The sequence below is a fragment of the Amblyomma americanum genome, chromosome 10, assembly GCF_052857255.1.
Source record: "Amblyomma americanum isolate KBUSLIRL-KWMA chromosome 10, ASM5285725v1, whole genome shotgun sequence".
Taxonomy (NCBI): Eukaryota; Metazoa; Arthropoda; class Arachnida; order Ixodida; family Ixodidae; genus Amblyomma; species Amblyomma americanum.
The window spans coordinates 36,560,819-36,574,499 of NC_135506.1; the positions used below are offsets into that span (position 1 = coordinate 36,560,819).

The 13,681-nt window shown below is 48.7% G+C and overlaps 1 protein-coding gene across 1 annotated transcript in view; it reads right to left on the reverse strand.

The window, feature by feature from the left end:
* Window positions 1-4,930: 4,930 nt before the first annotated feature.
* The window catches only part of Ns2 (nucleostemin 2), a 39,549-nt gene continuing 30,798 nt past the window's right edge, over window positions 4,931-13,681 (reverse strand). Inside the window, exons 11-14 of the mRNA XM_077641138.1 lie at window positions 10,486-11,178; window positions 9,925-10,041; window positions 8,818-8,922; window positions 4,931-5,162 (exon numbers count right to left, since the gene is read on the reverse strand). Of these exons, the coding sequence (XP_077497264.1) occupies window positions 5,013-5,162; window positions 8,818-8,922; window positions 9,925-10,041; window positions 10,486-11,178 (1,065 nt within the window). The 3' untranslated portion in view covers window positions 4,931-5,012. The remainder of the gene's footprint in view (window positions 5,163-8,817; window positions 8,923-9,924; window positions 10,042-10,485; window positions 11,179-13,681) is intronic.

Sequence of the window (13,681 nt, forward strand, 5' to 3'; positions counted from 1 at the left end):
AGCAGGATAGCCTACGTGGCGCCTTATTTGCGGCTTTACCAGGCGGAAAAGGACAAACTGGACATTCTAATCCGTAAAGGGATAAAAACAGCACTAGGTTTACCCCCCTGTACGCCCACGGACAAGATTTTGAGTCTAGGGGTTTCGAATACCCTCGAAGATATCATTGAGGCTGCAAAGACCTCGCAATATCATAGACTTCTGCGCAGTCGTACTGGTCGCAGCATTCTGGAGAAGCAGGGGCACGTGCCTGGAGCGTGCTCGAGACGTACTGACTCGGTTCCTAGACAGGTTAGGGACAAATTAAAGATACCTCCACTCCCCAAAAAACATGCATCCCAGCAACCATGAGAGCCGGAGGAGGGAGAGAGCAGTAGCGTTGCAAGCCCGCTTTCAGGGCAGACGGGATGTCTTGTATACGGATGCCGCAGAATGCACGAACAGTACGGGGCGCATTTCGGTAGCAACTAGGGGAAACGGAGGCCCCGGTAGCGTGCTGCAGCACCCGACACTAACGGAGGCGGAAGAGTTGGCCATTGCGCTGGCTCTAACTCAACAACACGTCAAAATTATCGTGACTCTAACTCAGCTTTTAGAAACTTTGACGCAGGCTGCATTTCAGCCACAGCAGCATGAGTGTTGGCCGGCAGTCCACCACCGGCAGAACAGGTAGCGCTCATTTGGACAACCGCGCACCAAGGGTTGAGGGGAAACGAGAAAGCGCACGCACTCTCCCGAGGATGATTAGCTACCTTCCGGGATCCCAGTGGCGTCTTGTGCACAACCCCGTCCACCTCGTGCGATGAGGAGCTCCTACAGTTCGATGACGATCTTAATACGTATCAGGAAATCCTAAACCATTACAAATTAGGCAGAGCGGTACTTCCAAAAGCAAGTAAGCAGCTAACCAAAAACGAAGAGGTTGCGTGGCGCAAGCTACAAACCGGAGTATTCCCTAACCCTTAGTTTTATAGCAAGTGGCACCCTGAGATTTTCAGCCCCAGGTGCAAAAGTTGCGAGGGCATAGCGGACATGATCCATATGGTATGGACATGTCCGAGCTTTGGACAACTTGACCGAACAGATGAGTCCTGGGAGGCACTGCTTCACAACGAGGACGACAATCAAAAACGAGAAGTCATCCGTCTCGCCCTTGCCGCTGCTGAGATCCAAGAGATCCCGGTCGACGGCTGAGGGGGAGGACATGGCTGGGACCGAGCGGCGCCTCGGATACCCACCAACCTTTTGACGGGTGCAAATACACAGATACTGTGCCATATCCTTTGAAATTTGGTTTTTACAGAAAGCAAGGCGCAGTATCTGTCTCACATATCGGCGGACACCAGAATCGCGCCGTAAAGTAAGGGATAAAGGAGGGATTGAAAGAGGTTCCGTAGTGGAGGCCTCCGGAATTATTTCGACCACCTGGGGATCTTTAACGTGCACTGACATCGCACAGCACACGGGTACCTTAGCATTTCGCCTCCATAGAAACGCTGCCGACGCGGTCGGGTTCGAACCCGGGTACTCCGGATCAGTAGCCGAGCGCTCTAACCACGTCTACTGATCCGAACCACGGCTACTGATCGACCAATTTCCTACTCGCTTTTACTTATTAATGCTTCTGGGATTTTTCGCTCACGGCCAACGCCGACGACAAACCGGCTTTTCTGTGACACGGGGCCCTTAACGCTGTCGCGTTAAAATGCCTACTACTGTGTGTGTGTCAGTATGGCCATCTATGGAAACCGCCAGTCGCTTTACCACAAACCTAGCAAGGGAGATGCAGCTTTTCGCTTTCGACCAGGGTTGACCAGAGCTAAACCACCAGCAATTTTTTGTTATTTAAATGAAAGGCGCAGTAACCGTCGAACTTCGCGGTGGGCACCACATTTGCGCCGTGAGGGACGGGAAGAAGGTGGGAGTGAGAGGTGTGGCCAGCACAGGGACGCCCTTAGAGGTAATGAAGCCGCTGACGCGGCCGCCCGAGCGCTCACCCACAGGATACCTCACCCCAGCTCTTCTGGAGAGAGAAACATAACTATTGCCACAGGTGTCTGGAAGTTAGGGCAGGTGGGTCTGTGGCCACCAGGTGGGGGCGACGTCCTGGGCCAACGAAATCAGTGCAATTTGAGTGGCGTTGTCTGGTTGGGTGAGGCTCAGAGCATGCTATAGGCAACCGCTTCTGCGGTTCCGCGAAATTCTTTACTGCGAGACCACCGAGGTGGCTCAGTGGTTAGGGCGCTCGGCTACTGATCCGGAGTTCCCGGGTTCGAACCCTACCACGGCGGCTGCGTTTTTGTGGAGGCAAAGCGCTAAGGCACCCGTGTGCTGTTCGTTGTCCCAGGTGGTCGAAATTATTCCGGAGCCCTCCACTACGGCACCTCTTTCCTTCTTTCACTCCCTCCCTTATCCCTTACTTTACGGCGTGGTTCAGGTGTCCGCCAATATGTGAGACAGATACTGCGTCTTGCTTTCCATAAAAACCAATTTTCAATGGGGATGGCGCAGTGTCTGTCACATATCGGCGAACACCTGAAGCGCACCATAAGCTAAGGGATATAAAGGAGGGAGTGAAAGAAGAGGTGCAGTAGTGGAGGGCTCCGTAATAATTTTGACCACTTGGATCCAAATTTACATACGGCCAGGCGAAACGCCAGGGCAAAATATGTAGAGAAACGAAGCATGCCGTAATTATACAAATGGCAGAATTGGCCGCAAAGCGCTCCAGATCCTCCTCCGCGCTGGCCAGAGCAAAAATCGAGTCAGACACACCCTGTTTTGGATACCGGGACACACCGACATTGAAGGCAACCAAAGGGTCGACAAGATCGCTCGAGAGCATACAAACCGAGCTGGCTTGGACGGAGACTCCGAGGACTTCATGGCGGTGACCTCGACGTATTCAGATCTACTAAATTATCATAGAGGAACGAGGATAAGATACTTCCCACCCCACAACATACTAAACCAACATGACGCAGTACACTGGCGGAAACTGCAAACCGGAACTTTCCCAAACTTAAACATACTAGGCAAAATGTTCCCTGGGCAATATAGAGACACATGCCCATGATGTGGCGCAAAGCCCACCCTTTATCACATTACAAGGCAATGCCGCAAAAACAAATCATTCCAGAGTAGAAAACCCGAGTGCGGAACAGTGGGAGAGGGTACTCTCCAGCGGCGACCCGTGTATACAAAGGGTGCGCATACAGCATGCCCGACGAGCAGCCACCCTCAGTGGAGCCCTGGAATAGGGGCACCAACCCTGCCAGACAGATGTCACCATCAGGTAGATGGAAGAACTCTGTCGGACCGCTGAATGACCTTGTAATTAGAGCAAATAAAGTTTATCCTATCCTATGCACCTGGGGATTTTTACAGTGCACTGACATCCTACAGCACACGATCGCCTTAGCGTTTTCGCCTCCATCGAAACGCAGCCGCCGCGGTCGAGTTCCCGGATCAGTAGCCGAGCGCCCTAACCGCTCAGCTACCGCGGCGGGTCACTCTACTCGCCTCCAACGAAATGCGGCCGCCACGTACGGGTTCGAATTAACCAGGGTAATTATAGTGCTTTTTAAGGAAACGAAATCGTGCATTAACCCTCCATGTTTTTCTTTAGGGAAGTAAATGGCGCAGTAACTGTGTCGCTTCTCGATGGTCCGCCGCATTAGCTCAGAGGCTATTGCGCTCGCCTGCTGACCCGAAATACGCGGGTTCGATTCCGGCCGCGGCCGTCGAATTTTGATGGAGGCAAAATTCTAGGCGCCCGTGTACTGTGCAATGTCAGTGCACGTTAAAGAACCCAGGTGGTCGAAATTTCCGGAGTCTTCCACTGCGGTGTTCCTCATAGCCTGAGTCGCTTTGGGACGTTAAACTCCCAGAAACCATAAACTTCTTGGTGGAGACCTCAAGCGCGCCGTGAGGGAAGGGAGGAATGTGGGAATGAAAGGAGAGGTGCCGTAGGGTAGGGCTCCGGAATATTTTCGACCTGGTGACCTTTAACGTGCCCTCACATCGCAGAGCCCACGGCCGCCTTTTGAAGCGAAAGCACCACTACGCTATAGGTACAGCCGATTTCGCCGTGCGTTGCCGGTTGACCTTCAAGTGAGCCAGGCGTCAAGTGTGGCTATAGGCCTTACCATGTGTGGTCCATCATGGTGTCACACCACTTGACCTTTCGATTCGCTGGTAGAGGGCGGTATATAGAAGTCACGTGACAATTGCGTGTTGCGTGATGTAAACTGCCATTGTGACGTCAGTCTGGGGGAATACAACCTTTGTCCGTAAAGTTGCGAGACTAAGTCCATTAAGTTAAACATTGAAATCATTTGTGCAGAACCTCTTCGAAATAGTCTCCCTTGCAGTCTATACATGGCTTCCAGTGCTTCTTGAGGTCTTGGAAACAGTTTGAACACGCTTCTTTTGGCAGGGCTGTCAGCTCCTTTGTCGTGGTGTCTTGAATAGCCTCCACGCTCCCCATCCAGCGACCTTTTGTGGCCCTCTTCACACGAGGAAACAGGAAAAAATTGCATGGGGAGAGGTTAGGCGAGCGTGACGGATGGGGAAGTACAGTAATGCTGTGCTTGGCGAGAAATTTTGTCACGCTGAGAGCAGTGTGCGGCCTTGCGTTATCGTGGAGAAGGCTCCACTGTCCAGATGCCCATAAGTCAGGGCGACAGCATCGCAGTGCATCACACGTGTTGGAGCACGCTGATATAAAACTCCTGATTCACCGTCTGCTCTTGTGGGACGAACTCGTGGTGTATGACACCTCTGGCATCGAAAAAAACTATCAGCATCGTCCTTGTTTTGGTCTTTGCTCATGTGGCAGGTTAATCACAGAAGGTCCCAATCAGTTAACCTGCAATAAGGAATGGGGTAGAGGATGAAAAAAGTGAAAAGAGGAAGGATGCAGGGGGAATGGGATCGGCACAAGTCATTTACGCAAGGAAGGCAGCAGCGAAAAGGCCAGGTCTTCTTTTCTTTTTTCCTTCTGCAACTTGTCACATAGCTTTTATTATGCCCCTAGCCAGACGCTTCTGGTTCTCACGGTTTCTGTGCGCCTTGGCCCTGTTTCTATTCTTGACGTTGGCGTAGTCATAGAAGTGGTGGCCCACTTTCCGCACTTTGTTTGCTTCCATTCTTCGCCGTTTCTGGAAAGGAGGAAAATAAGCAAAATAAAAAACTGCATTACAGAAACAAGCCACGACTTTCCCTTGGCCTATATTATGTGACAGCATTACAGCCCCATGTCCCTGCAACCACCAGCGATGTCACAATGTGCCGTCTTGGCAGCTGGCTCACTTGCCATCTGTCAAGAACACGGAAGCACCAGCTGCGACCTGCCAGGGTTGGCCGGTGACAGAAAAATTTCCCTCCACTGGTATTGGTATGCGTGTTTCTGCATGGCAGGTCACATAGAGGCTCTTTTGCTACTGCACTGTCACAGCTAATTGTAATTAAGTGCCCTTCAACTTTTTAAAAATATAATGTGGCTTATTCTAAGCCACCTTACATTTTAGCTATATATAGCCACATTTCAGAATATAAGTTATATATTCTGAAAGTGCTGAACTATACAAGGTCGACTTCAGCATGCCATGAGGTACACAAAATGAGATTTGCTCGTGTAATTTGTGCACCCCCAATTTATCACCTGGCTTTGTAGAAAAAAAAACCCTTTTACTGGCATATTTTGCGAATTGAGATGAGGTGTGCAAGCTAGAGGTTGGATTAGCCTTGTGGAATCTGCTGACAACTGATCCTCCCTCCTGTTCAAGCACACCAGCATGCACACCAGTGCGCGCAGGGCAGGCTTGGGGAAGATTGGCACAGCCACGTCGCCAAGTGCACTTGCGAAAGGTGAGTGAGTGGTGTATAAAAGTCGGTCATTCGTTTATCAATTACTTCCGGGAAAGAAAAGTCAATTGCATGCCATTTACTTGGCACGCACGCGCTGGCAGTCACTTTCCAGTACAAACGGCTGCGAGAGCAAGCTTACGGTAACTTCCGAAGCGTGCGTCGCACCAGGATCCGGAACTATGGAACTGTTGGTTTGCTGCGTCTTAGTCAGGCCGCATGCAAGGGCGTCGTTTAATCACCTTGTATCTCCATTTGCCTCCGACTACTGGCTTTGCGACTTAAGTGGCGCATGTGCCGTCACGCCATCATGCCATTACATGCTCCATACTCACATAATGTGAGCACAGAGCGGGAGCAGGCTGGGGGAGGGGGGGGTGGGTTGGAGTAAGCTTTTTCTTTAAACTGTGAAGGGCACGGGTTGTGGGGCCGACTTATACGCGGCAATATACCGTAAGCGTTGTGTGTTAGACCTTTGCAGTTTTTGTAGGATGTGTTCGCGAAATCTCCGCGTAACTTGTGCACCCCTATTTTTGAAGCTTTCATTTTACGAAACAAAGTATGCAAATCACGCGAGCAAATATGGTACTGCAATGAGCCTGGCAGGTGCAAAGTATGGCTCAAGGAGCAGTGAGGGAAGTACGCTACGTGTCGGTCCTCCGAGAATAGTTTAACAATGGACACATAGACACTGGCTTGCAAGAGATGTGCAGCTCCTCAGCACTTATGAAAGCTACTGAGGTTTGGTTTATGGGAGTTTAACATCCCAAAGCAACTCAGGCTATGAGGGACGCCGTAGTGAAGGTCTCCGGAAATCATGGGCACTGACATCGCACAGTACACGGGCCTCTAGAATTTCACCTCCGTCGAAATTCGACCAGCGTGGCCGGGATCGAGCCCGCGTCTTTCGGGTCAGCAGCCGAGTGCCATAACCACTGAGCCACCGTAGCGGCTGAAAGCCAGAGGTTCCCTGAGGTTAAATGGATTGAGAGCCCCCGACTTGACCGACCTTAAAGGGACCCTGATTTGATTTTGACAGTCATATGCTAGTGCCACAGATCTAGAGGTGGTCTATGTGAGTATTCGAGTCAAAGTGCTGCATTGACCCTATACAGTAAAAGCTCGTTAATTCCAACTTCACGCGACATGGAAAAATTATCCGATGTTCGAATTATCGAATGGCTTCAAAAAAACAGACAAGAACCATTTGCATTATGGTATGTGTACCGTATTTACTCGTGTAACGAACCTACTCGCATAATGAACCCACCCACCCCCGATTTTGCCTAAGAATTTGAAGAAAAAAAGCGTCAGTCGTTAACGGTTCCCTCCGTTTCACACCGTCATGGTCCACAACGCATTACTTGGCAGTGCACCAAGATGCTGCGCACCGATAATGTCACGGTATGCTTACTTTTTGACGTTAGCTATAGCAAGGGGGAGAAGAAAACTTTGCAGCAAACTTTGTCCGGACATGTGCAAACCTTGTTTTCAGTACGTTCACCTTGAGGGCGAGCCACATGGGGCGAACTTGCGCTGCGAACTTCGAGCGGCACGGCGGAACGCCGACGTACCGCACACCGCCGCCGTGTGCAGCACCACAAGCGGCAGAAAACGGGCAGCTGCCGCCAGACCTCTGCCACCAGGATTTAGAAATGGCATGATTCCATATGCTTAGTAAAATGCGAAAAAAACAGCTGTGCATTCACAATTAAGCTATTATTTATTCAATGATGACAAAGAGGACGAATTATTCTTTGTGACCCCTTTCTGAACCAAGATAGTTAGCCTGTTTGAACCTCCCGCACTTCCCGATGTCAACCGACGCGTAGTGGCTAAGCCTAGCAGCTTTGAAAATCTGGTGCGTTTCATCCCTTAAATTTTGTGCTGCGGGCATCTTCAGACAAAACGAAAGCTTTGTGCGACTTTTGTTTGCCATGAACATGAGGCACAGTGTAGTGGCAACGACTAGTCCGTGGTGAAGCAAGAGGCCGCTTCGGCAGACCCAGCCGGAAGTCAGACGCTGTCGCGCCCTGATTGGTCCGTGGTGATAGCCCACGTTGGCCGCTTCCGGCCAGCGGCTGACCGCTGTGCGATGCTAAAAGCCAGCATCATGACCGCGGCTGACCGCGTGCTTCCGTTGGTGACTGACGGGTGGAAGGATGGACAACACTCGCAAAGAAAAAGTTTTTCGCACGTAATTTGTGGCAGCCGCCACCGCGGCCGGCAACCTTTACCCTCTGGCGCCGCCGGCCCCCGTTTAGGATGTGCGCAGCCTCTAACTATGCTGAGGTGCTTTTTTTTTTGGCCATGTGCTGTGTGCCAAGCCGCCCGGATGTGGCGGCGCGTAGTTCGAATTATCCATAGCAGAACCGACTTGCTTTCGAATTAACGGGCTTTTTATACATAGATCTTTATGGAGCTTGGCCGGACCAAGTAGTGTAGTTCGAATTATCCGAAAATTTGAATTACCGAGGTTCGAATTAACAAGCTTTCACTGTAATTTACAAATAAAATTTAAAAATCTTTGCTCGCAACTGATTAGTTCGGCACCTTATCGTGCATTCCCTACCCTGATGACGTCAGTGTGCACTGTGCAGTTCGAGTGACCTTTCTTGAGAGGCGTGGCCAGGTGGCGAGGGCGGGATGGGACTAGATGGGGCACGGAGGGGCACTGCCCCGATCAGTTTTTTTTTTTTTTCTAGCGGATCTACATGTATGAGTTGCGGAGGCAAGGAGGAGTATCATTTTTAATTGCCAATATTGCCGACGTTAAATGAAGCTAGCTTGAAAATTTTTGCTGTGCGGTAACGATTGATGGAATCGATCGCTCGTGTGCTTTTCCTGATCTCACTATGTACTATTTCATGGTAACTTTACAAGGACCCTAACATGATGACTGAAAGAGTACAGAAACTGAAATTTGTTACCGTTCTAACATGCACATACCTCTTTGCCTGTGAGCCGCTTTACAGGAGCCTTGTCATCATCTTGCCACACAGTTTTTTTCCGCTTCGCCATGGGTGTCACTACAAATGTGCCACTGCTCGTCACCTGCACAGCGGAGGCAAATAGATGACAAGTGTCACATCCTTGCATTTAGGCATTTCTTAATGGCACACCATTGTTTAATCATCATTTTGAAATCTCATGATAGGTAAGAAGCTAGCCTGCACTATGATGATGATGATGATTTTTTATGGCGCAAGAGCATCTGAGGCCAAAGAGCGTCATGGCACAAGGTTGATTTCTTCTACTCAAGGTGTGGTCAAAGACCCATTTCCCAAGCATTTCGCCCTAAAGAAGCCGAGCACCAGGCAGGGGAAAGCTTGTACCGAATGTATCACCGGTGGGTACCCGGCGGCACTGGGGATCGAACCCCGCACCTCCCGCATGCGAGGAGGATGCTCAACCACTAGGCTACCGCTGCGGTCTCTAGCCTACACTATCATCTGGAAAAATGTAACATCTGCCAGATGAACTCTCAACTCTCCAAGCCCTAATCCAGTCTACTCCAGGCCAACAGTGTACTACCATTTCAAAAGCAGCAGAAGTAGACTGAATTCTTTCCTCTCAACCATTTCACACTGTTTTGCTACCCAAGCAAAATTAGCTAGTACACAGATCACACTGTCCATAAACCTATGTTTGAGTACTTTCAAAAGAATAGTGAGCCGCAGTCAGTCAGACTACAAGTTGATAAGACTTATAAGGCACATTCAGGTGAACTTTACTCACTGGCTGGTTGAAATAAACTAAATGCAAGGCAAGACAAAGATCACAGCTTGCCACTGTGTGAGCTATTATGGCCAGCTTCCATTTCTTTCCAAAAGAAACAGCAGCTGCTTGTCACTACAGTAATGAAAATAACTTTGACAGGCATTTTCCCATCCCTTGAAGCAAACCAGAGACAGAGCTCCGTCATTACAAATGGAGAAAACGTTAACCATTTGAGGCAAAAATTTCACTCTTGCATGCAGTGGAACATGTTAAACAACAATCTTATTCTGTTATATCTCATTTGAATGGATGCCCTGTCTTTTTATGTGTACCCACCATGGAAGTTTCAGTCTCCTCAACATCGTCTTCGGAAAAGTCTTCCACTTCAAATTCTGCGGACACTGGAGCTGCTGGATTGCTCGTGTTACCACTTGTAGCACCTATTTTTGAGCACTTTCAAAAGAATAGTGAGCATCAGTCAGTCAGACTACAAGTTGATAAGACTTATAAGGCACATTCAGGTGAACTTTACTCGCTGGCTGATTGAAATAAACTAAATGACCGCCGTTCATTTCAAATAGTATCTTTGACAGCTTTCAAGAATGACAAAGATCACAGCTTGCCACTGTGTGAGCTATTATGGCCAGCTTCCATTTCTTTCCAAAAGAAACAGCAGCTGCTTGTCACTACAGTAATGAAAATAACTTTGACAGGCATTTTCCCATCCCTTGAAGCAAACCAGAGATAGAGCTCCATCATTAAAACTGGCGAAAACGTTAACCATTTGAGGCAAAATTTTCACCCTTGCATGCAATACAGTGGAACATGTTAAACAACAATCTTATTCTTAGTTATATTTCATTTGAAAGGATGCCCTGTTTTTTTATGTGTACCCACCATGGAAGCGTTGGTCTCCTGAGCATCGTCTTCGGAAAAGTCTTCCATTTCAAATTCTGCGGACACTGGAGCTGCTCGATTGGTCGTGTTACCACTTGTAGAATCACTCTTGCCTTCTGCTTTCTTCTTTGGCAGAAACTGGGCCCAAGGACTCTGGGACACCTTCTTGCCGGTGAGGTCGGAGAGCTCCACATGCTGCGAGTCCGCGCCCGACTTCTTCCGCTTCTTGGCGGGGGGTCTGCTGCCTGGAACATCAACAGCATTTTGGGGCAATACCTTGGCTTCCTTTTCCACCATTGTGCTTTCCGGTTCACTAGCAGCATTACTGGCAACTTTCTCTGACTGCTGCTGCTGAATATTGGGCTGACCTTCAACAGCATTGGCCTTTTCCTTCTCTTGGGAACTTCCTGCGGGCATTTCAGCATGAACAAAAGGCCCACCATGGAGGGGCACCTCCTGTTCTAGTTTCGGATTCTGGTTTTCGGACTGTGCTGCAGATTCACCAACTTTCTCCTGTTGCTTCGTTTCAGTGCTGGTGGACGCCCCTGAACTAGCCTGCTCTACCTCTGGGGCATGAAGGTCTTCCTGCACGAACTTTGGCCCCACTCGAATTTCGTCGAGGTCCTGGCGCACCTTGGCGGCAATGGCGATGTCTCCTGAGGGCTCCGCGTTCTCTTGGGCTCCACCAGATTCCTGCAAGTGAATGCGTTCTGATATACAGCTGCCGCAGGACCCATTTAACCAATAATGCCGTGAACTAATAAATTAGCTAATAAATGTGTTGTATTCTGAATCTTGAGCCTTCTCTGACGTGGTGGTACAGCAGCTGAGACAATGAGATTCTGAGGCTGCAGTGCCACGGCCAATTTTGGTGGGATAAGAGTTGAGCCAAAGTGCTAGTGCATGCTGGGAGCTTAGAAAATGCTCACAAAGTTTAGGTGGTTAGGTCATAACTGTATTTACATAACTGTAAGTCAACAGTTTTTCAAAATTTGAAAATCCGAAATGGGGGGTCGACTTACAATCGAAATGAATACATGGCACTATTATTTTATTTTATTTATGGATACTACGATCTTGTACACAAGATCATAGCAGGTGGGAAACATTGTGTTCACGTAAAAAAATACAGACACTTACAAACAAAACAGAATTGCACATAGAAAGTCAGGAAGAAAATACCACGGCAAGGTTGTAAAAAACAATCATTTCAAGTGCTCTTCAAACAAATGCAATGACGTCTGCTTGACAACATCATCCGTGAGGTTATTCCAATCAGTGATGGTCCTTGGAAAAATGGGATATTTAAAAATATTAACTCGCGAATTTAATGGTGTTATGGAAAGAGAATGGCGATATTTAGTTTGGTATCCCGAGGAATAAGTAAGGATATTGGAGGTGTCAACTTTGAAATTATTCTTAATTCATTGAAAGAAAAACTTTAAGTGGCATATGCGATTTCTGTTAGGAATAGAGGGTTAGCCGCTTTTTTTGAGGAGGTCACTGACTGATGCTCACCCGTAAGTGTTATATATAAACCTTACTGCTTTCTTTTGGATCCTTTCAAGTTTATTTATGTTTACCTTTGTAAAAGGGTTCCAGATAATTACTGCATATTTTAAGATTGGTCTAATAATAGTGTTGCAGGCAAGGAGGCATGTACCAGGGGTAGCTAACTTAAGCGAGCGTCGTAAAAAAAAAAAAAAAGCTTTCAGAGAGCGTTTGCTGAAACATAGTCTACATGCTTGGTCCAAGAGAGGTTATCAGAAATCCATAGGCCTAGATACTTATATTCTGTAACTTCATGAAGAAAATTATTATTAGCAGTGTAGTGATATAGAAGAGGATTTTTTTAGTGTTATTCTCATAAATACGGTTTTTTCAAAATTAATTGACATTTTCCACTTCTCACACCAAGAAACTATTTTTGCAAAATCATTATTCAGCCTAATTTGATTTGATCTTCAGTCAAACTTATTTTCTCATACAGCACACAGTCGTCTGCATATAAGTAAAGGCGACACAAATGAGATATCGGGCATGCTACAGCGTGGTTGCATTTTTGTTGCACGGCTCCGTCGCATCGCTCTTAGTGCCGGCCTTGAGCAGCTGCTATGTCAACGTGCAAAACTTGCATCCCCTTGGCTCGTGGGCGGTGGTCGATGGCAGCTATCGATAAATCGATAAGCAGCAAACTGGCACCCCGCACTCCCCACACGTGACTGCGGCTACTGATAAGCGGCGGCGGCCCGATAACACAATTGCGTTCTACCGGAAGCTCAAGCGTCCAACACGTTTTCTTTTTACTTTCAAATGCACGCTCGGTGCTCAAGGAAGCATTGATAGTCGGCGGAAGGGCCGCTGTTCCAATCAAGGCGCCGCCCCCACTCGGAATGGCAGCGGTGCCGGGGAGTGTCGATAGGCGATGGAAGAGCCGATGCCATTCATGCGTAGTTTCTTTTTGGCTCTGACGCATTTGAGTACTGCCAGCCCGATAACGCAATCGCATTCTACGGGAAGCTGAAGCATCCAACACGTTTTTGTTTTATTTTAAAATGTGCACTTGGCGCTCAAAGAAGCACTGATAGTTGATGGAAGAGCCACTGTTCCAATCGAGGTGGCACCCCCACTCGGAACGGGAGCGGCGCCGGCGAGTGTCGGTAACCGACGGAAGAGCCGACGCCATTTACGCGTAGTTTCTCTTTGGCTCTGATGCATTTGTCAACTGCCAGCTGCATTTCACAAGTTTTAATGTAGTGTTTCGTCAGTCGTCATTTGTGCTCCGTGTCCGGTAAGCGACCGGTGCTCGTTCATGGCTACATTATAGATGGCCGTCATTCTTTAAGGCCAAGAAACGAACAACTGCGGGCCGGGCCACAAGTTCAACGTTCGCAACAGGTGATCAGGTGTGGCAGCTGCAGCGAGGAAAATTTTCAGCTGTTCTACGCGATGTCGTGATGTGGCTGTTTGCAAAGTGCGGGATTTTGCTGGACGACCACGTTAGAACGACGTGCTGTGGGACAGCAGCAGCAATCACGATGGCAGCGGTAGTGAGGACGATGGCGCAAGTGTGGATGAGTAGTCCAGTGACTAACACATTTTCGTTTTGGAAAGTGCCCATGGGCACGGCTGTGCGTGGCAGCCGATAGCGGCTGGTGATAAACAGTGGCCGCTGGATAATGCTATCGCGTTCAAC